The sequence below is a fragment of the Gopherus evgoodei genome, chromosome 14 (assembly GCF_007399415.2).
Source record: "Gopherus evgoodei ecotype Sinaloan lineage chromosome 14, rGopEvg1_v1.p, whole genome shotgun sequence".
NCBI classification, from domain to species: domain Eukaryota; kingdom Metazoa; phylum Chordata; order Testudines; family Testudinidae; genus Gopherus; species Gopherus evgoodei.
In genome coordinates this window covers 30,579,956-30,601,089 of record NC_044335.1, presented here as the reverse complement: position 1 = coordinate 30,601,089, position 21,134 = coordinate 30,579,956, and the positions used below count along the sequence as shown (strand labels likewise).

Here is a 21,134-nt window from a genome sequence, read left to right as displayed (position 1 = left end):
CAGAAAGGCACTGTGGGTGACTCAGGAAATCAATTGCATGAACATTGCTTCAGCATCAAGGAAATCAGTCTAAGCAATCATTAAAGTTAGTTATAACAATGCCTAGATTAACATAATAGGGACAAACAAAGTCATGCATCTAATCTACTAGAACATAAGAACAGCCATACTGGGTCAGACCTTTGGTCCATTTAGCCCAATATCCTATCTTCTGCCAGTGACTGGGGCCAGATGCTTCAGAGGAAACGAAGAAAACACGGCAATCATCAAGTGATCCATCCCCTGTCATCCAGTCTCAGCTTCTGGCAGTTAGAAGCTTAGGGTTACCCAGAGCATGAGGTTGCATCTCTGAGCATCTTGGCCAGTAGCCATTGATGAACCTATCCTCCGTACACTTATCTAGTTCTTTTTGACCACAGTTGTAAATTTGGCCTTCACAACATTCCCTGGCAACTAGTTCCACAGGTTGATGGTGTGTTGTGTGAAGAAGTACTTCCATTTGTTTGTTTGCCTGCTTGCTTGCTTGTTTCTGTTTTTAAACCTGATGCCTATTAATTTCATCAGGTGACCCTGGGTTCTTGTGTTATGTGAGGGGGGTAAATAAAGTTTCCTTATTTGCTTTCTCCACCCCATTTGTGATTTGACGCACTTTTATCATAGGCCTCCTTAGTTGTCTCAGACCCCAGAACAGAACTCTGAACATGTCAGCAAAATGGTAGGTAAAGGAGAACCCATTGGTACTTTTTGGGCTTCAAAAATGTGTTTGACAAGTCTTTCACGAGAGGGCTAGTAAGGAAACCAAGTAGTCATGAGCTGAGAGGCAAATACTGTCATGGATCAGAAACTGGCTGACACAGGAAACAGAGTAGGAATAAATGGAGGGTTTTCAGTATTGATAGAAGTTAATAGTGGGTTGCCACGAAGTTCCGTGCTACAAGGGACAGTAAAATGGCAAAACTTTCAGATCGTAGTCTTCAGTAACTTAACTAATGATGTGCGAAGAACTTCCGAGGGACCTCTGATAAAGCTAGGAGTGTGGGCAGAGTACATGATAGCATATTAATGCCACTGAGGATGAGAACAAGATACCGCGGGTTAAAATAATTTGAGTTTCTCCAACACATTGATAGATTCCAAGCTAACTAATCATTCAAGGGAAAGACAGAAGCATTTTTCTGTACAGCTCAGTGAAAGCATCTGCTCAAAGGGGAGAGAAATTGTAAGTCTTGGGAAATAAATTGATTGATTATTTAAATTGACCTGCTGTCACCCAGAATGCTGGTTTTGCTTCTGATCATCCTGTCTCAAAAAGGATATAGCAGACCAGATGGGGCGAGGGGTGGTGGTGCTGGGATGCAGAGATGGGTGAGGAAAACTTAGTACTATACTGCCATATAAAGGGAGTGTGGAAGATTAGGACTATTTAAAGAGGACGTGTTTGAGAAGGGATGTGATAGAGACAATATAGAGAAGGGAGATTGGGCAACAGGATCTCCCATTCTCATAATAGAGGAACAAGGAATCATTCAGTTAATTTTATAGGCAACAAGTTTAACACTGAAAAAGAAGGAATATTCTTAGTTTATAATTATGTGTGGAACTCTCTGCCACAAGCCACCACGGAAGACACAAACGTAGCTGAATCCCAACAAAGGATTATGCAGTGTAGTTGTAGCCGTGTCAGTCCCAGGCTGTTAGAGACACAAGGTGGATGAGGGAATAACTGTTACTGGTCCAATAAAAGATACTACCTTGCCCACCTGGTCTCTCTAACAAAGGATTCATGCATGGTGGGTAATGAGGGTCTCCTCAGTTACATTAGACAAGACCAAACCATAATGGATATAAACCCTCATGCTTCAGGCAAGTTAGACCTTAACTCCATTGTAGGAATTGCTACAAAACCCTGTGTTCCTACAATGCTGAATCCACTTCCTCCTCCTACCAGACAGCAGCCCAGCCTTCTTCTTTGCTGTCCCTTGAAGAAGTCTGATCCCTTCCTCTGAGGAATTGCTGCTGCTGAGAACAGCTGAGAGTAGCCTGCTAGGAAGGGACGTACTTTAAGCAGACCTGGGGAGCTTGGGCTGTACCTGACTGGAGAGAAAACTCTTGTGTTTAGCTTTGAACTTTGTTAGTAAATCAAACCCTAAGGAGGGCTGTTGTGATTGGACTGGAGAATCCTGCGTGGAGTTTATTTGGGGGTCGAAGAAAGGAAACTTGTGCAGGGCTGCACTGAAGGCACTAGGGGGCAATCTCACATCTACAGTTTTAATTTCATCCCAGGAAAGAATGGGAAAACCTTTGCAGGATGGGCCAAGGGTTTCCCTCCTAGCTGTAGTCAGGAGACCAGAGCGGAGTGAGCAAGGTGAAATGGCTGCCGAAGGAGACCCCGGTGCAGCTCGCAGGCCCCACGTCCCAGTGGAGGGAGCTAAGTTGTGCATGTGGCACTGGAGCAGCTGTCCGTGGAATGCGGCTTTCATTTGTGAGCAGCATGTTCCCAGAACTGTACTGACAGACTGGAGGGGGCTCAGAGCCCAGCCACAGATGCGATGGAGGGAGCTGCAGAGATTGACTTCCCAGGGATGGTGGAAAGATAAACCCTGTACAGCTAAACTAAGTGATGGTGATGAGCGGGACATAAGTTTCCATAGAGGCTGCAAGCCCCATCGCGTGGGACATCTTAAAACTAGACTGAACAAAGTGCCAAAGAGTGTTGTGTTGAGAACAGCCTGGCGAGGCTCTTGGGAGGGGGGCGAGTCTTTGCCAGGTCAGATTCTGTGGCTTGATGGGCAGTGGAAGCACAACGGGGCGTTGTGCTGGGCTTTCTAGCTGGCTATTAACCCTGCCCCTTCTCCTGGGTACTGGCCAGCTCCGTGCAGGGCAGTGCAATGCCGCCTCTCCGGTAAGATAAGAGAGCGTGTCAGGTTTGTCCGTGCAGAGCTGGGAAGGGATGGCATTCCTTAGAGGGGAGATATTCAGTTACATGAACAGTAGCTGTCAGGTTAATGGCCACTAGCTCGCGCAGCTTGTCACTGATGGCCAGGAAAGGCCCTGAGCCATGTTGCTGTTGTCTCCACTTGAGGCCTGTGTCCTCCACAGCAGACTGGACCCAAATTCTGCAGCACGGCCCCCTGGTTCTTTGACCAGTTGAGCGTCTGTGAAGCTTCCAATAAAGGAAAACCTGGAGGCTTGACGAATACCCATTGGCACAGTGTCCCTTGGGCTAGGTATTTTAATACTAACTGCACTGCCAAGTTCTTGTGATGGGTGGGGGGGCATCTGTCATTTCAGGTTGTTTGCAGACTTGAGCTGACGTTTGCTGCACCTGTTACGCTCAGGTCACATTTTAAAGGTTTTCTTGGTAACCCTGTAGGTGGGAAACATCCCTTGTTTTAATGGAGGCTGTGGTTCTGTAGCATGATTTTGCAGCAGGGGTGCGCTCAGGAGCATGGAACATGCAGCACTGTTCCGAGCTGATTAGCCTTCTGCTACAGCGTGTTCTGCTTGCCCAATCTAGCTGCCTTTTGGAGATCATCCCCTCCACCTCTCGCTTTTCTTCAGACTCCATGGAATTCCCATGTTGACCTTTGGTGGCACGAGCTTATGAAGAATGCCAGCAAGGAGTGTGAGCCTGAATGGTGCGATGCTGAAGATGAGCTGTTCATTCTTTACACCAGCGGATCAACTGGGAAACCCAAGGTATCTTTCACTATGGCTAACTCATACTGCTTCCCTGGCCAGAAATGATGTCTGTAACGGGAACTAGTCCTTAGGTCTCGGAGATACCAGTAATAGGGGCTTACCCCTGGGGAAAGTTAGAGATGAACCACGCTCATATTTCAGGTATGGAGCATTCTATGAAGTACTTAGTTTACGGTTCTGTTTTCTCTGCTGCACTTTGCGTGAGCTCTGAGCTGGAGAGGTGGTAGCTTTGGGATGGAGCTGTGCTTTTCCAGTTCAGACACTGAAGTCCTGCTCCTGGTACTTGCCAGTCTGGTGCTGGTCAGCTTGGGAGAGCTGGGGGTGGCTTTGCCTTTGCCTTTGAAGCGTCTCCTGCTGATCACGTGTTTTTGTTGCAGGGCGTTGTGCATACGGTGGGTGGATATATGATTTATACAGCTGCTACCTTTAAGTATGTGTTTGATCACCATCCTGAGGACATTTACTGGTGCACGGCTGACATCGGATGGATAACTGGCCACTCCTACCTCACTTACGGACCACTGGCAAATGGGGCAACCAGTGTATTGGTAAGTTCTGTGAGGGCTGGGAGCCTCTCCCCAAAGGTAGAGACCAGCCTGCTGCTGAGCAGCCTCCCTTGATATCTGTCTGTTTCTGCAATGAGCACAAGCCCCTGCCCTTGTGACCTGCTCTTCTCTCTACCTCATTTGAAAAGCAGCCTGGGAATCAGTGTGTATGCTGTGCGGTAACCAGCGCCTTGGAGGCTGCAACAGCAGAGTGCTGCCCTGTGATGAGGGCGAGGCACCCGTCACGCAGGCCTCACGAAGTGGAGTTGGAGGGCACAGCAGAGGAGGCCAGTGCCTGTTGCTCTCACTGCTTTGTGATAAGGCAGGAAGGGCTTGGTTTGTGAGATTCTTGTGTAAGAAAACAAGTGGTTTTTGTTTGCCCTTAGAAACTAGGGCCTTGTCTGCCCTGGAGGATGCTGCGGGGATGGGAGAGTGAATGAATCAGGGTGTTGGGACAGCGTGAAAGCAGAGCTGCTGTTGGGAGGGGTTTTGTCTTGCTGCTGTGATGCTTTGCTAGCACATTTATCTCCAATGCCTGAAGGACACTTGGGAGAGAGGCTGGCAGCACCCCATCCCCCACTCAAGAACCCCAGCAAAACCAGGGCAGGGACTTGTCAGACCCCAGACTCCTCGGGGGGGGGGGGAAAAGAGGAGGAAGAACTTTTTTTTTTTCCTTTCTGGGGCAATGCCAAGCAGGATGGCAGGGTCTGCAAGCCATGTGTTACGCCCTCCGGGCCCAGTGCAGTTCTGGAACATGGAAGTTTGCTGCTGTCCTTGTTCCGATAGCCTGCATTAGCTGCATTCTCTGGGATGGTAGGGCTGGCTTTCCCCGCCTGTCTGGGGGGGCGAGCTGCAGGACCCACATCCAGGAGACTCGGTGCTATGGCTGTCCTGAGAAGGGGCCATGTTGGCAGTCCTCTGGCTGGAGCCAGTCTGCACATGGCCTTCTCTCCCATTTGCCTGGGAGATGTGTCCCTACCTGGCGCTGATAAGCCATGGAGCCCAGAACCAGCAGGGGGTGGAGCAGAGTGGGCTGTGCCTGCGGGGAGGGAAGCCCTGCCAGCCCTCGTGAGTGTGCAGGGGGAGCTTTCCCTGGAGTGGGAAAAAGTGAGGCGGGGGTTGGGACTGGGAGGAGCAGGGGAGGCATGAAGAGCCAATCACCCTTAATCCCCAACCTAAAGGCCATATACCAGTGGTCTCTGGGCCCTCGCCTCTGCAGAGCTGCTGAACCTTGGGAGCCATTGGAGCCTGGGGTGGCTCCAGGCCCCAGCACCCCAAGGACGTGCTTGGGGTGGCATGCCACGGGGAGCGCTCTGCTGGTTGCCAGGAGGGCAGCAGGCAGCCAGCCTTCTGCGGCATGCCTGCGGAGGGTCCGCTGGTTCCGCGGCTCTGGTGGACCTCCCACAGACGTGGCTGCGTCGGTGGAGCCGCAGGACCAGCGGACCCTCTGCAGGCATGCCTGCGAGAGGTCCACTGGAGCTGTGGGACCGGCGACCGGCAGAGCGCCCCCCATGGCATGCCGCCATGCTTGGGGCGGCAAAATGTCTAGAGCTGCCCCTGATTGGAGCACTGGCTGGTGGGGGGGCCAAGGTAGCTTAGATCCCTGCCTCTGATCTGCTCTTGTTCCTTCATGCCCCCAAGCACAGCTATGCTCAGCTGGAGCGCAGAGGAGACCTGGTCCCTGCCTTACCTGGTGGCACAGAGGGCTGTCTGAACAGAGCAGAGCCTAGGCCTAATGCCTGGTCTGCCTGGAGCGAGATGGGCTCCCAGCATCCCCTGGGCCCGCTGTGCTCAGTCTCAGCTGCCTGGGCTCGAGGACAGGGTGCCAGGCTCTCCCCAGGGCCCGTCACAAGGGCTGGGCAGTGGCTGTGCTGACCATGGTGTCTCACGCTCAGTTCGAAGGTCTGCCCATCTATCCAGACGTCAGCCGCATGTGGAGCATCATTGACAAGTACCAGGTGACCAAGTTCTACACTGCGCCCACAGCCATCCGACTGCTCATGAAGTACGGCAATGAGCCCGTCAAAAAGTAAGCACAGCTCCCCAACGGGGGAGGGACCCCGATAGCTCCATGGGCACAAGGCAGTAGGACCCCAGAGCACAGGACTGGCTTGGGACTGGTTGCTTGAGAGCTCCCGCCCCTCCCTGAGCAGATGGGTTGTGGATCCCCAAGAGCAGCTGTTTGAAGCATTTTCTTTAGATGAAGGTTTCTAACTGTCAGAGGAGTGATGTTCTGGAACAGCCTTCCAAGGGGAGCTGTGGGGCAAACACCTAACTTGTTTCAAGACTGAGCTTGATAAGTATATGGAGGGGATGCTCCGATGAGTCAACAGTGTGATGCTGTTGCAAAAAAAGCAAACATGATTCTGTGATGAATTAACAGGTGTTGTGTGAGCAAGACACGAGAAGTCATTCTTCCGCTCTACTTTGCGCTGGTTAGATCTCAGCTGGAGTATTGTGTCCAGTTCTGGGCACTGCATTTCAAGAAAGATGTGGAGAAATTGGAGAGGGTCCAGAGAAGAGCATCAAGAATGATTAAAGGTCTTGAGAACATGACCTATGAAGGAAGGCTGAAGGAATTGGGTTTGGTTAGTTTAGAAAAGAGAAGACTGAGAGGGGGCATGATAGCAGTTTTCAGGTACCTAAAAGGGTGTCATAAGAAAGAGGGAGAAAACTTGTTCATCTTAGCCTCTAAGGACAGAACAAGAAGCAATGGGCTTAAACTGCAGGATGGAAGGTTTAGGTTGGACATTAGGAAAAAGTTCCTAACTGTCAGGGTGGTTAAACACTGGTATAAACTGCCTAGAGAGGTTGTGGAATCTCCATCTCTGGAGATATTTAAGAGTAGGTTAGATAAGTGTCTGTCTATCCGGGATGGTCTAGACAGTATTTGGTCCTGCCATGAGGGCAGGGGACTGGACTCGATGACCTCTCAAGGTCCCTTCCAGCCCTAGAATCTATGAATCTATGATACTGCCTGTGATGGCATGTAGCCACTCTGCCACTGCAAGCGGCAAATATCCCCAGTGGCCGGTGATGGGGAGGGCTCTGAGTTACTGCGGAGAATTCTTTCCCAGGTGTCTGGCTGCTGGGTCTTGCCCGAGTGCTCAGGGTCTATCTGATTGGCATATTTGGGATTGGGAAGGAATTTTCCCCAGGTCAGATTGGCAGAGACCCTGGTGGTTTTTCGCCTTCCTCTGCAGCATGGGGCCTGGGTCACTTGCAGGTTTAAACTAGTATAAATGGTGGGTACTCTGTAACTTGAAGTCTTTAAACCATGATCTGGGGACTTGAGTAACTCAGCCAGAGGTTAGGGGTCTGTTACAGGAGAGGGTGGGTGAGGTTCTGTGGCCTGCGATGTGCAAGAGGTCAGACTAGGGGATCGTGTCTGACTCTAAAGCCTGAGTCAATGAGTCTATGCTGTGTCTGGCCTGCACAAATGGGAGAACCTTCCTGTTATGATGCTTGTAAGTGGGCACCAGAAATCTGGAGGTTGCGTTTCTGAGCCCTGGGCAGTGGGTTATGGTGAGCTGCTTTATGTCACTTCTCAGCACTGCCCCTGACTTGGTCTTAGGTAGAGTCTGAAACACCTACCTCATGTTCTGATGTCAGAGTTCTGGGCTATAGCCGGATTACGTGGCAGGACAACTCCCATCAGCCCTGGAGCGGGACTACAGGGGTGTGTGCTGGGCACAGAGAGCTCCTGCTTTGGAGGTGTGTCATGTCCACCACCAGCCTTATGTTCCCAGACACTGTGGAGGGACTGAGAAGGGTGATGGGACCAGAAGTTGCCCTGAGCTCATAGTCTGCAAGGACTCTGGTCCTTGCTGTCTGAGCTGCCGTGACTGCTAGGGAGTGTCTTTGTGGGTCAGACCAAGGGGCTGGCTCTGCTGCTGCTCCGTGTACTTCCCCTCTCTGCACACGCTGGGTCCTAGAGGAGCTCTTGAAAACCCAAACTGGATGGTCACTGAGGTCCCCTATGCCGAAGTTGGCTGTCCGGGTTGGGCAAGCTCACAAACAGGGCTACGAGCCAGTCTCTCTGTGGCCTGGTCCAGGCTAGAGAGCGCGTGCGCATGTGTGAAACCTGCTGCTTCTCATTGCAGGTACAGCAGGAAATCCTTGAAAGTGTTGGGGACGGTCGGAGAGCCCATCAACCCCGAAGCCTGGTTGTGGTACTATCAAGTGGTTGGAGAAGAGAGGTGTCCCATCGTGGATACCTTCTGGCAGACAGAGACTGTGAGTTCCTCCCTGCCAGCTCTCCTCAGACCCCCACGACCTCCCCCTGGGAGAGAGCAGGGAGCCCTGGGAGTTCTGTAACCTCTAAGGGTGCCAGGCACTGCCCCCCTTCAGTCCCTGTGAGGTCCCAGGCTGCTCTGTGGGCTTGCTGCAGTGTCATGTCGGCACAGTGGGGTCTAACCTTCCCGGGAGCCCAGGGAGCATCACAGCCACACGTGCTCCCCTGGAGGCTAGGGGTGAGTGGGGAACTTGTTCCTGTTACCCCCCTGCCCGGTGCATCTCTGATTACAAGGCAGTACGGGGCCTGCCTCTCAGACAGGGGCACTGCCAGGGGATGGCTGGGGTAGGAGACTGAGCTCTCTGGCCTCCTGTTCCTATTGTGTCCAACTGGCTGCTGCTGTTACTGCTCTCCAGGCATCTCATTTGCCTCTCCTCAGCCCATATGTCATTGTGCCCCCGCACTCCTCCCTCTGTTTCTTGTCTCCTGCCAAGCTGCCCCAGTGCATTACTCCCTGCCACACATCCTGCCTGTGCACCAGTCCCTCCTTCCGCCGTGCCCCGAGCTGCTGCCCAGCATCCGAGCACATTCCAGGGCAGGGCAGTGTCTGTGTGAGGGGCCAGGCAGTGTGAATGGCTGATCTCTATTGCTTCCTCCCGCAGGGTGGCCATGTGCTGACGCCGCTCCCCGCTGCCACACCCATGAAGCCGGGTTCCGCGGTGAGTAGAAACAATTCAAGCGCCCTGCGGCTGGTGTGCTCTGTTCTGTGCTCTCCTGCTGCTGGGATTTTTCTGGGGCAGTGACTTGGGCTGGGGCCTAGGCTCAGTGACACCTGTAAGGCCCCATTTGCGTTGACAGGGCCCTCCGTGAGCGTAACTACCTAGTTTGCTATGTTGCCCAGTTCAGGTGTGATACTGAACTCCCCAGATAATCTATGGGGGGAACTCTCCCTCCCAAAAGCCTGGGCAGCATGAGCATTGGCTGGAAGGGGTTGAGCCAGGCCTAAGCAGGGGTGAATTCCCTGGGGATCTATGGCTATAATGGAGCCTAGGGAGAGACTTACTGCTCCATTTGTATAGTTGCTGGCAGACACTCAGGGACTGAATCCCTCCCCAAAGTTAGGCTCACTCTGCGCTTCCTTTGTCTGTTTTAAGGGATTTTAATTCGTACTGTTCAACTTTCTCTTTCCATGAACATCTCCTGCAGACGTTTCCATTTTTCGGTGTTGTCCCTGCTATCCTGGATGAATCCGGGGAGGAACTGGAGGGAGAAGCGGAAGGCTACCTGGTAAAGAACTGTGATCTTGAGCTTGGACCAAGCCCTGTCACAGTTACACCAGGGCCATGGGGAAGCTGGGGCTCACCGGGTGACTGACTGGTTCCCATTGGGGAGCAGGAGTCACATGTGTGTTGGTTCCAAGCCAGGGACCTGAACTGGTGTGAGGTTATCCCCTCACAAGCATATCTAGTTACACTTTTCACATCTATGCTGCAAGACGGTCTTGTGCCATTAGAAATGACATTGGACTCTAACTGCCAGCGTAGGAGCCACGTAGATTGTCATCAGAGCTATTGTATAATTGAAGAAAGCGTTGCGGGCAGGGGGTTAAAGGCTATGTAGTGAGATCCTCCCCTCTTTGGGAAGTTTGCGTTAGAGTGCGCCATCAGGAGCAAGGGGACCTGGGGCTTTCCCAGCCATCAGCTCTGTGCAGCAGGAGCCGATTCTCGGGGTGAAGTCAGTGATTGCAACTGTTTGGGAATCCGGGATGTTGATAGGGCGGTGTCCTACCTCTCGAATATTGGCTGCCCCATGGGAGATCTTACTTATGTCCCTCATAAAGAGGGAGCAGCTCTTCCCTATATGATTAAATCTTTTACCGAGGGTCATGGTGGATTCTCCATCACTGACAATTTTTAACTCGGGGTAGGATGTTTTTCTAACAGGTATGACTTGGGAATTATTGGGGGGAAGTTCTGTGGCCCATGTTCTAGAATGGGGTTCTCAACCCTTTTCTTTCTGAGGCCCCCCCAACGTGCCATGGCCCACGTGTGCCACAACAACTGTTTTTCTATATAAAACCCAAGGCCAGAATAAGGGGTATCAAGTAGGACAGTTGCATGAGGCCGCACACCACAGGGGGTCCCATGAGGCTAAGTTGCTCAGGCTTCGACTTGAGCTCCATGCAGCAGGGCTTTGACTTTCTACCCTGGGCTGCAGCAAGTCTAATGCCAGCCCTGCTTGGTGGGCCCCCTGAAACCTGCTCACAGCCCCCCAAGGGGCCCTGGACCCCTGGTTGAGAACCACTGTTCTAGAAGTCAGACTAGACAATCACAGTCGTCCCTTCTGGCCTTGGAATCTACAGTTTCTCTGCAAGGGACAAAGCAAACTTCATACGCTGTAATTAATGACTATACAATTATGGGGATGTCAAGGTAGAAGCAGCATATTGCCCTTTGTGTGTTGGGTGCTGAGAGACTTTGGTTAAAATGCTGTAGCATCCTGCTCTCGGCAGCTGAGATCAGAGATCGGACACAGGGTAGTATGGGCCTGAGCTAGTGTTAGGCCCAGGAGTAATGCAGGAGACAGACATGGCTATCTGCTGGCTAGACTGCTCTGTCTTTCTCTGGCGATGTAAGAGCGAGCCCACTAGAGACCGTGACCTACAACTTAGGCCAAGAACTCGTGCTGCTGTAAGGCTGTGTACTGGAGGGGCTCCCTGATTCTAATGCCACATCTCTATATCCTCTCCCACAGGTATTTAAGCAGCCCTGGCCTGGAATAATGCGCACAGTGTACGGGAACCACCAGCGATTTGAGACTACCTACTTCAAGAAGTTCCCAGGGTACTACGTGACAGGAGATGGTAAGACTTCAGGCAACAGCCTTGTCCCAGGGTGTGGCAGCTTGTGTGGCCTCCTCAGTATCCCTGCTTTCTGGGCAGGAGGGTTGGTGGGCTACTCTGCTAGCTGGGGATTAGCAGCACATGGCATGGGAGAGCCCCTGGGATCTCACTGCATTCCATTCCCCAATTCCTTTGTCAGATGCATTGAGTTCTGCTGCTGTGTCCTCATGCTGGTGACTGGTTCTTTGTAGGCTGCAAGAGAGATAAGGATGGCTATTACTGGATCACGGGGCGCATCGACGATATGCTGAATGTCTCTGGTGAGAACAGACCCTTTGACTGTGGTGGAGAGAGGAGGCACGTGTTTTAAAGGTGCAGGTTAAAAATTCCAGCCAACCTTTACAAAGCAGTGGGAGAGGGAATCCCCCCTCGCTCCCAGCCACCAGCAGCAAGTTCTGCCTTGCCCAGCATGAGGCGCACTCACACCAGCGGCTGTTTGCACAGCCTCTGGCCACAGCTGGATAGTCTCAGCTGAAGCTACTGAGAAGGGAAGCACACAGCCAGTAAACTGTCTGTAGCCAGCCATGTGTGGGGCTTACTCAAGCACTAGCTGTTGCAGCCTGGCCCTTTGTCCCTCTGTGCTGTCACCAGCCTGTGAGTGCAGCCAGTTCCTGGGCCCCAGGTTTCCAAAAGAGCTGAGTCTGTGTAGAGACTAGTCACAGTTTCGAGCTCTTGGACCCTCCGGTGCACTCTTGTCTGAGGACCTGGGACACCTTCATCCAACCACGCAGATCCAGAATCTGGTGGATGAAACATCCCGAGCTCCCCTGTGGCTTACATGTGCTCCCCTAGAGTTCCATCTAGGCTGCGAGCACACTGGGCTTCTAGTTTAACTCTTTCATGGACAGTGCGGCATAAAAGCAAGGAACACAGGCTTAGCAAAGGAATTTCTTACCTACGGTGACTTTACTCTTAAATAGCTCAAGAGCCAAAAATAACAGAAGTCCTGAAACCTCCCTCCACAGTCTGATCTCGCCCTCAGGGTAAGGTTTGTTAGAATTTCCAGCTGCGTCATGTCCTGTCTGCCCTCTCTCTCCTACCAGGCCATCATACATGAGGCAGCGGTTGGCTCCCCACTCAGAGCAGCACTTCTGCTCTTAGAGTGCCTGTTCCTTTTGCAGGTGCTCCACTAGGACGCTCCAGCCCCCTCTCCCAGCCATACTCGCCCCACCCTGCAAGTCTCTGTGCAGAAGATCCATTGGTACATGGGGAGAGGCTGGTAATTGAGACATTTGGAGGTAGTGGCCCTCAATTGCCATCTTCTCAGCGATATTCCTTCCGGAAGGCATCACGCGCCTTTCCTAAACGAGGTGCTGGCTGCAATACAGGACAGTAGTAAGCCGGGTCAGACGTGTGTTCAGCCCATGATACAAACTGGAGTCGTAACTTGAGAGGCATCCCACTGTCATGCCTGCCAGGTGTCTGGAGGCGTCATTTACAGGAGCACCTCCACTGACCCCAGCAGGACTGGCCTCGTTGCAGGGCCTTGCCAGCCTGCCTGTCTTTGGCGGAGTGTGAGTAGTGCACCAGCAGGGAATGCTCTAGGAGCTGAGTGAGGCGTATTACCATGGTTACCGCCTCCTGCTAGTGGATTAAAGGCACCATGTAAATAACATTGTTAATCTGACTTGTAGACATTTGGGGAAGGGGGAAGCTCCTGGTGAAATTAGCCCCTGTTCCCGGAGCCAGGGCAGGCTGTCCCCAGCCGTTCTCTGGTGCTTTATCTTGTCTCCAGGTATGGCGCCCGCATACTGCCAGGGAGACGATTCCACAGGGCTGATGACCATGCAGTCTGGAAGCTTTGTCTGAGGTTCAGCCAATGTCTCTAATTCCCTCCATCCCATTGCTCCTCATTCAGTGTATCAGGCTAAATAACCCCTCCCTTGCTGGCATGCCGAGTCGGATCCTGGTTGCTGGTGTTCTCTCTATCATTTGGTCAAGCTGGTGTGGCCGGCTCCAGGGGTTTTGCAGCCCCAAGCAGCCCCCCCCAAAAAAAGAAGCCGCGATCGCGATCTGCGGCATTTCAGTGGGAGGTCCTTCGCTCCGACCGGGAGTGAGGGACCCTCCGCCGAATTGCTGCCAAGTAGCTGGACCTACCGCCCCTCTCCGGATTGGCTCCCCCAAGCACCTGCTTGCTAAGCTGGTGCCTGGAGCTGGAGACATTCTTCTAACCCTTTCTGAAACACAATCCTTTCCCCCCACTCCTAAGCTCCCTCAGTTTTTTCCCTCATCTCTTGTAAGGCAGTTCCCAGTGCTGGTTATCGTACGTCGGGTAAGGTCTGAGGAGACCGAGATGGGTTACTGCTCCATGACACAGCAGGTTGTTACATAGAATCATAGAGTCCATGGCCAGAAGGGCCCATTGTGATCATCCAGTCTGGTCTCCTGCATAACACAGGCCAGAGACCTGCCCCACAAAAACGCCTAGAGCAGAGCTTTTAGGAAAACAGCCCATCTTGATTTGGAAATTGCCAGTGATGGAGAGTCCACCAGGGCCCTTGGTAAGTTGTTCCATTGGTTAATTCCCCTCCCCGTTAAACACTTACACCTGGATGTGTCTAGCTTCCGCTCCCAGTCATTGGACCCTGTTAGACCTTCCCCTCTGCTAGAGTGAAGAGCGTATTATTAAATACTGGTTCCCATGTAAATACTTGTAGACTGTGATCAAGTCACCCTTTAACCTTCTCTTTGTTAAGCTAAATTGGTTGAGCTCTTTGAGTCTATCACTATAAGGCAAGTTTTCTAACCCTTTACTCATTCTCATGGCTCCTCTCTGAACCATCTCCAATTTATCATCATCCTTCTTGAACTGTGGACACCAGAACTGGACACAGGATTCCAGTGGCAGTTTGCACCAGTGCCAAATACAGGAGGCAAAATAACCTCTCTACTCCTGTTCGAGTTTCCCCTGTTTGTGCATCCCAGGATTGCATTAGCGCTTTTGGCCACAGTGTCACACTGGAAGCTCATGTTCAGCTGATTATTCACTACAACCTGCACATCTTTTTCAGTCACTGCTTCCCAGAATAGATCCCCCATCCTGTAAGTGTGGCTGACATTGCTTGTATCTAGATGTAGTCGTATTTAAATTCACATTGTTTGTTTGCTTGCACCCAGCTTACCAAGCTATCCAGAGCACTCTGAATCAGTGACCTGTTCTCTTCATTATTAACCCCTCCTCCAGTTTTTGTGTCATCTGTGAACTTTTTCAGTGACAATTTCCTGTTTTCTTCCAGGTCATTGATAGAAATGTTAAATAAAGTAAGGCCCAGAACAAATCTCGCAGCACCCCACTAGAAACCCAGCCCTTCAATAACGATTACCCACTTACAATGACATTTTCAGACTTATCGGTTAGCCAGATTTTAATCCATTTAATGTGTGCCAGGTTTATTTTAAATCTTCATAGTTTTTCTATCAAAATGTCGTGCGGTAGTCAGATGCCTTACAGAAGTCTAAGTCTATTACATCAACACTATTATTTTTATCACACAACTTGTAATCTCATTTAAAAAAAAGATGTCAGGTTACTTTGATAGGCTCTATTGGTTAGCTTCTGTGTATGCTCTCCACAATCGCCTCAGCCATTTTGCTGCCCTATCGTACTGCAGGCTGCTTCCAATTCACTGTGCGCTATGGATCCTAGCCCTTTTTGGCAGTAGTGCTGTCTGCACCCTTCCTATCGATGGTGTCTTTCAGCTGGCTTTCCATGCAGGATCCTGCCCACGCGTCTCATCTCACCAGGTCCCTGGTTCTTTTTCTGCTTTTGCTTTAATGTAATCTGGGAGTGTCATTAACATGCTGTGCACCCCTGAATTCTGTGCTGCCTACAAGGTGCCTCCCTCAGCTTGCTACTGGTTATTACTCTTTGTTTATGGCCCTTCAGCCAGTGTCAGTCCACATGAAATTGCTCCTCTCCAGAGTAGCTTGACTGAAGTTTGCTAGTAAGATTTCAGTGCAGTGTATCAAATGCTCTGCTAAAGTGACCACTGACTTTTGGACTCTGCTTCCTGCTCCCCGGCCACCTCCTGTAACTGACAGAGGTGGCCTGTTGGTTATCTGTTCCCTCTGCCTTTGGCTGGGGTATGGTAGGAATGCAGATTCTCCTGTACCATGGGCGTTAGTGTGATAAAGTGACAGTTCTGTGACAGCCCATAACTAATGGGTAGCTCTACTCGATGTGTCATTAAATACCAGTGGGCTAGCTAGGTGTTACCAGCACCCAGTGGTTGGTGGCAGCTTGCCCAGCCATGGGAGGGCCTGCTCAGAGACACGTGTTCTGGGCAGAATATAGCTTCCTGGGCTTCTCCCTTTGTTCACACAAAGCTCCTGCTGTTTGTCAAGTATCCAGGGGTGGGTAACATGGCATAAGGGAGGGACCATTGTCGTCTCCCCAGAATGAGGTTGGGGCTGCTCATAGGCTCCGAGCAGAATCTCCCAAGAGTCCATTGTAGTGCATGCAAACAGCCCACCCAACTGGAGCTTAGGGGCCTTTTTCACTCCCGGGGCCCTTCTGCAGCGAGCCCTTCTGGAGCAAGGGAGCCAGACACTGCTGGACTTAGCAAAGCGCTGCCTCTTTCTTTCCAGGCCACCTGCTGAGCACTGCGGAGGTGGAGTCTGCCCTGGTGGAGCACTCCTCCGTTTCTGAGGCTGCAGTGGTGAGTCACCCCCACCCAGTGAAAGGCGAATGCCTCTACTGCTTTGTGACCTTGAGGGATGGCCAAAAATTCACCACGGCCCTGATGGATGAACTGAGAAAACAAGGTAACGGCAGCAGAGCTGTCAGCATTTTTCGTGTAGGGTGGGTTGTGGTAGGTGCCTGCTGTCGCCAGAGAAGAGGGGAGGGCTCTGCTGGACATGGTAAAGGCTCTGCAGGGGCTGACATGCCTGCTGGGGAGTGAAGCAGTGTGGCCTCGCCAAAGGAAGTGCCTCTTGCCTAGAGAACACCAGTTCCCTGCCAGGGCTATGGCCAGCTCCCATCTGAGCCCCTTGTGCTCCTGCAGCCTGGGTAACAAAGCAACATCAAGGAAAAAGGTCGAGTCCCAGGGCTGGCAGAGGCTAAAATTAGATCTCCCAATGTTGTGGCTGCTCATGTGACACCCCCTGCCTCCTGTGAGCTGGCAGCGGCATGAGACAACAGCCTCTGCCTCCCCAGCCCTGTGCGTGGGGGCTGTTGTGCTGGCACGTGCCCAGAACCCTCATTTCCCAGCTCCATTCGCTGAGTGTGTGTTGGAGGCAGGCGTGGGTGCTGCTGGGAGGGAGCTGCTTGCGTGGTTCTTGCAGCTGAGATCTGTGCTGGTGCATAGACCGTACGGGTTGCTGTGCTTGCTGCTGTCTTTTAACTGAAACCAAAATGTTTTGGTCAACGTCTGTGGACTTGGTTTTCCTAGAAGGGGAGGGAATGTCAGTCCAGTTCTCACGTCCGCCTCAGAGCGTCCCTTCCAAAGCCTATCCGTACTGCTAGCGGATGGGCGTGAAGACAGTGATAGTGACAGTGATGGGCATGCAGAGGCCCCATGGGAGCCTCTTCGCATTCCTCTCCTGGCTCGTCATTTGCTGCTGTAAACCCACATACGTGGTACCAAGTGGGATGGGAGACTGGAAGAGCTCGTGTAAGCTGGTGGTGAATCCAGCGCGCCATCCCAGAGCAGTTAAATAGAGGGGTGTGGTGTGATGCATGTGGGAGTCCAGCTAAACTGACATGAGCTCCATTGACATCCGAGATGACTGTGGTGCGTGAACAAGGCAGTAAACAAAATGCAGCCAGGTTCCCTGTTGCTCCAGGGGAACCCTGAGGGGGGTCAGTCATTGCTATGTGGAAATGGGCACAAACCTTGGGGAAAGCTATCTTAATTTCAGGTCCTTAAGTGCGCCCTAGAAGCAATGGAGAGAGAATAGAAATGGTCAAACATCTCTCCTGCAGCTGGAGAACATGTGTTTTATAGAGAGCTGCATGCACTCTCCTCCCCTCCAGCCCTGGGTCTCCAAGTGCAGAATCCTGAGCAGTGCGATTGTGCTGCCTGGCCCCATTCTGCAACCCCTGCACCTTTGCCAACAGTGGAGATATCGGAGTGATCGCAGTGCAGCCCTGGTGGGCTCGTTTGTCCCACTTGCTGCTCACTTGAGTTCCAGCTCTCACTGACTCACTTTGCCCTAAAAAGCGGCTCTGGGAAATATTAATAATTATACTGAAAATCTCTGTTTTGTAGTTAGAGAAAAAATTGGACCGATAGCAACCCCTGATTACATCCAGCATGCTCCTGGTCTGCCCAAGACCCGCTCAGGTAAGGAGTCCTTGTTCACTCTTCTCAGATACACCATTTGGGAAGCAAGCAGCAGAGCTCCTGGTGTCTGCAGGCTGGGCAGCCCCGGAGGAAGGGAGTCACCGGAGTGCTCCCAGTGGGGATCAGCAGTCTAGGATAATTACAGTAGGTTTTGGTGGGGTCCAGCTGTCCTGAGAATGGTCTTGGAGTGCCCAGGTCTCTGCATGTCTAGACTTGAAGAAATCTATGTCCCAGTATGGCTTATTCAGTGGGAGCCCCCTGAAAACCTATTGAGTCTTGGTTTGACTCTCTGGACATACAGTTAAATCACCACAGCTCTTTGTTTGACAGGTAAAATTATGAGACGTATACTAAGGAAGATTGCAAAGAATGACCAAGATCTGGGAGATACCTCAACTGTGGCAGATCCAGCTGTTATAAACCACCTGTTCAGCAACAGGTGTGACACTGTGCTGTAGCAGAGCTGCATGCCGTCCTTCAGACTAGAGACGCCGAAGCACCAAGTCCTAGTAGAGCAGGGGCCGTCCGGAGGAGTATTGTATTCACTGGGGGAGAGAAGTCATTACCTGTTAAGTTGAATGTGAAATGCCATCAGTGAGGCGAAGATGGGCTCTCGAGCTGGTCCTCTCGCTGTGTTATATCTAGCTGTCTGTGCCTCTGGAGAGGATGTACATTATGTTGTTGATTGATACTGCGTATCTGAAATTCCAGCCTCGGTCACTCATTGCAGAATGACTTGCATCGTTTTCTTTTCCATCATTTTATTCATGTTTTTTAAATTGACTTTGTGTAATGGGCGGGGCCTGGCATTCTGCCCAGAGTGGGGATTGGTGGTTTGATGGCAAATGGTGTTCCCAAACAGTAGTTATGTGCCTTGGGCTCCAACAGATTCCCGGCAACAATCTCTCTAAGTTAATGCAGAACGACTGGAATTGCTCTCAGTAAACCAGAGTATACTGGGATTCATCTGCCACCATCCACATTGCAAATAAGCTGCTGCTTCTGTATCCATCTGTTGGTGTCTGAGGGGAGTTTTAGAAAAAGGATCTGCAACTCTGTAGCTGTGCAAGTTATTTTTAATTTTCTTTCCACCAAATCTGTTTAGTCTGAGCTGTATGTTAGCTGAGCTCTCCAGGGCTCGGCAAGGGAGTAGTGTGTGGCTGGGGGCTTTGGGGATTAGTGACATTTTAGATAACTCTTTTGGTACCAGTATTTTGTTATGTTAACTGCTTGGCACCAGGAGTTGGATTGTCCCAGCACAGGGTCCTCCATGAGCAGTGGATGTATGAGGGAACCACAGTCAGGAAGGGCTGAGTTCAATGCCAGGATGTGCCATACTGGCTGTGCTCCATAGTGTACTATTGCTGTCCAATTGCTGGTTCCAGTAGATCATGCCGGTGCCACCGTAGGGATAGCTCATCCAGTTGCCTTGGGGGGGTAGAGTGGGTGCTACACATATCAAAGGAAAGGTGATTGAGAGCTATGCAGAGGTGTCTTCCCCATTGCTAGGCAAACAGGACCCGTATCCAGAGGTGCCCCAACTCACAGTACATGGAAAGGGGCAGGCAGGGCCTTACTATTCCAACAAGGTGCTTCCTCATCCAAAAAATGGAGTGAAAGGTGTTTAAATCAAGTCTACGCTTTAAATCGGACGTGCTGCCTCATGGTGGGAAAACCCTTGCACGGACTTGAGACCGACAGCCTGAACATACCTGACAGTGAAGGCTACGGATGGTGACAGGGTTTCTGCTACGAGTCAGTTTCCATGCTGCTTAATTCCGGCCTTGCCTTGGGACTGCTCTGGGGAGACACTGCCTTTGTGATGTGTGTGTGTTAGAAATGGCTTCCAGGCTCATTTGATAATTTACACGTTAACATACGGAGAAAGTAGTTTTCAAATGTGCAACCCTGGCTGTCTTGTGGCTGCCCAAAAAAATGCTGGAATTAGCCATACAACTACTTGGCACTTGAATTGGCCAAAACAAATTCAAAGCTCTGTCCCAAAAGCCAAGTCCTTATGGGTAACGTTAGGGTCGCCCTGAGTTGTCTCATTGCTAAATGTCACTCACTTCTGCTGTTCTTATGCTACATGTACATGTCTGTGATCTGTAACCTCCGTGTATCTGTCTGACTTGTGTACTCAGCAGCAATGGGACTGGGCCTTTAACTGCTACATTCTGTTCATAGGAATAGCTTCAAAACCATATTGTCCTTTGTTATCTTGGTCTGTAATTTCAGTTGGAAAACAGCTAGACTCCTGTTCTAGTTGGAATAAAACTCAATGAAACAAAAATGAAACCCACTCTGGAGCGCTCGCTGTTTGCGAGTGACGGTCTGAGGGTGGTTGGTAAATGGAGATCTTAGTTGCAGTGCCCTCGTGGACTTGGGCTGGCACTTACTGCTTCAGATCTGCACCATCACTCACCCGATGCAGAAGGCACCTGGAATTTTGAGGCAGGAATTTAAATTCTGCAGTTATGATAAATCTGAGTGTACAATAGATTCAGATCCGTATCCTGTTTCTGTGTGACCAGTGTATACTGGCAGGAGGTTTGCAGGCAGGCAGTGACTGGACTTCATGTCATTGTCCATAAACCATGTTTAGCTGAAACTGCGGGTTATGGAGATCAAAGCCCAAGATGGAGCCTTGCTGCTGCACATGAGATCACTGATGGGAGAGCTACAGATTTCACATAAATATGCAGGGGTGGGCGGGGGGGCACTCCAACTCCCTGCATGGCAGCCTGGAAACCTTTGTCCTCCATTCATGTCTCACTGGATTTCACAGCCCTCCACTTGCCCTGGAGATGCTGTTTTGCTCAGGATTGCAGTGAATCGCCAAGCACTTAACTAGGGGTGTCCCACAAGAATGGCTTCTCCTTGCTGGATGTGCTCCTCTCGCAGAGGGCTGCCGGTTGGGGAAAGTGTGAGCATCAGCCCAGCTGTCCTGAGAAGTTATGAAGGGTCCCATAGCCAGACAATCACGCTGCTTTCATATGAAGCCACACAGGGAAATGATTAAAGCCAAAATCACCCTGTCACCTGTGGGTGAACACTTCTCCCAAAGCTATCGCTCTGGGTCTGACCTCTCAGTCCTCATCCTCCAAGGAAACCTGCACAGCACCTTCAGAACACGAGCCTGGGAGCTTAAATGCATAACTCTGCTAGACACTAAAAATCATGAAATGAACAGACACTGGATTTATGGTTCATTACAACAAACTGTAACCCAGTAACAACTGCCCCTTGGCTCCCCCTGCACCTGCCTCCCCCGCGCCCCCATGAGTGGAGAGATGTTAACGGGCCAATTCACCTTGAATGGTCTCTTGAAATGTGTATTAACTCCTCATGCTAAGCAATCTGTTCCACCTTCTATTTAGCTGTGACACACTACATTTCCCAGACCTTCAAACGAGCTCTGTGGAGTCTGAAAGCTTGTCTCTTTCACCAACAGAAGTTGGTCTAAT

The 21,134-nt window shown here is 51.3% G+C and overlaps 1 protein-coding gene across 3 annotated transcripts in view; it reads left to right on the top strand.

The window, feature by feature from the left end:
* The window catches only part of ACSS2 (acyl-CoA synthetase short chain family member 2), a 69,227-nt gene extending 49,058 nt beyond the window's left edge, over positions 1-20,169 (top strand). For all 3 annotated transcript variants that reach the window (XM_030532941.1, XM_030532940.1, XM_030532942.1), the window contains 11 exons: positions 3,562-3,699; positions 4,080-4,250; positions 6,143-6,276; positions 8,351-8,483; positions 9,144-9,200; positions 9,688-9,768; positions 11,236-11,344; positions 11,575-11,643; positions 15,971-16,147; positions 17,593-17,667; positions 17,998-20,169. In XM_030532941.1, coding sequence (XP_030388801.1) covers positions 3,562-3,699; positions 4,080-4,250; positions 6,143-6,276; positions 8,351-8,483; positions 9,144-9,200; positions 9,688-9,768; positions 11,236-11,344; positions 11,575-11,643; positions 15,971-16,147; positions 17,593-17,667; positions 17,998-18,125 — 1,272 coding nt within the window. In that variant the 3' untranslated portion in view covers positions 18,126-20,169. The remainder of the gene's footprint in view (positions 1-3,561; positions 3,700-4,079; positions 4,251-6,142; positions 6,277-8,350; positions 8,484-9,143; positions 9,201-9,687; positions 9,769-11,235; positions 11,345-11,574; positions 11,644-15,970; positions 16,148-17,592; positions 17,668-17,997) is intronic.
* Positions 20,170-21,134: the final 965 nt, after the last annotated feature.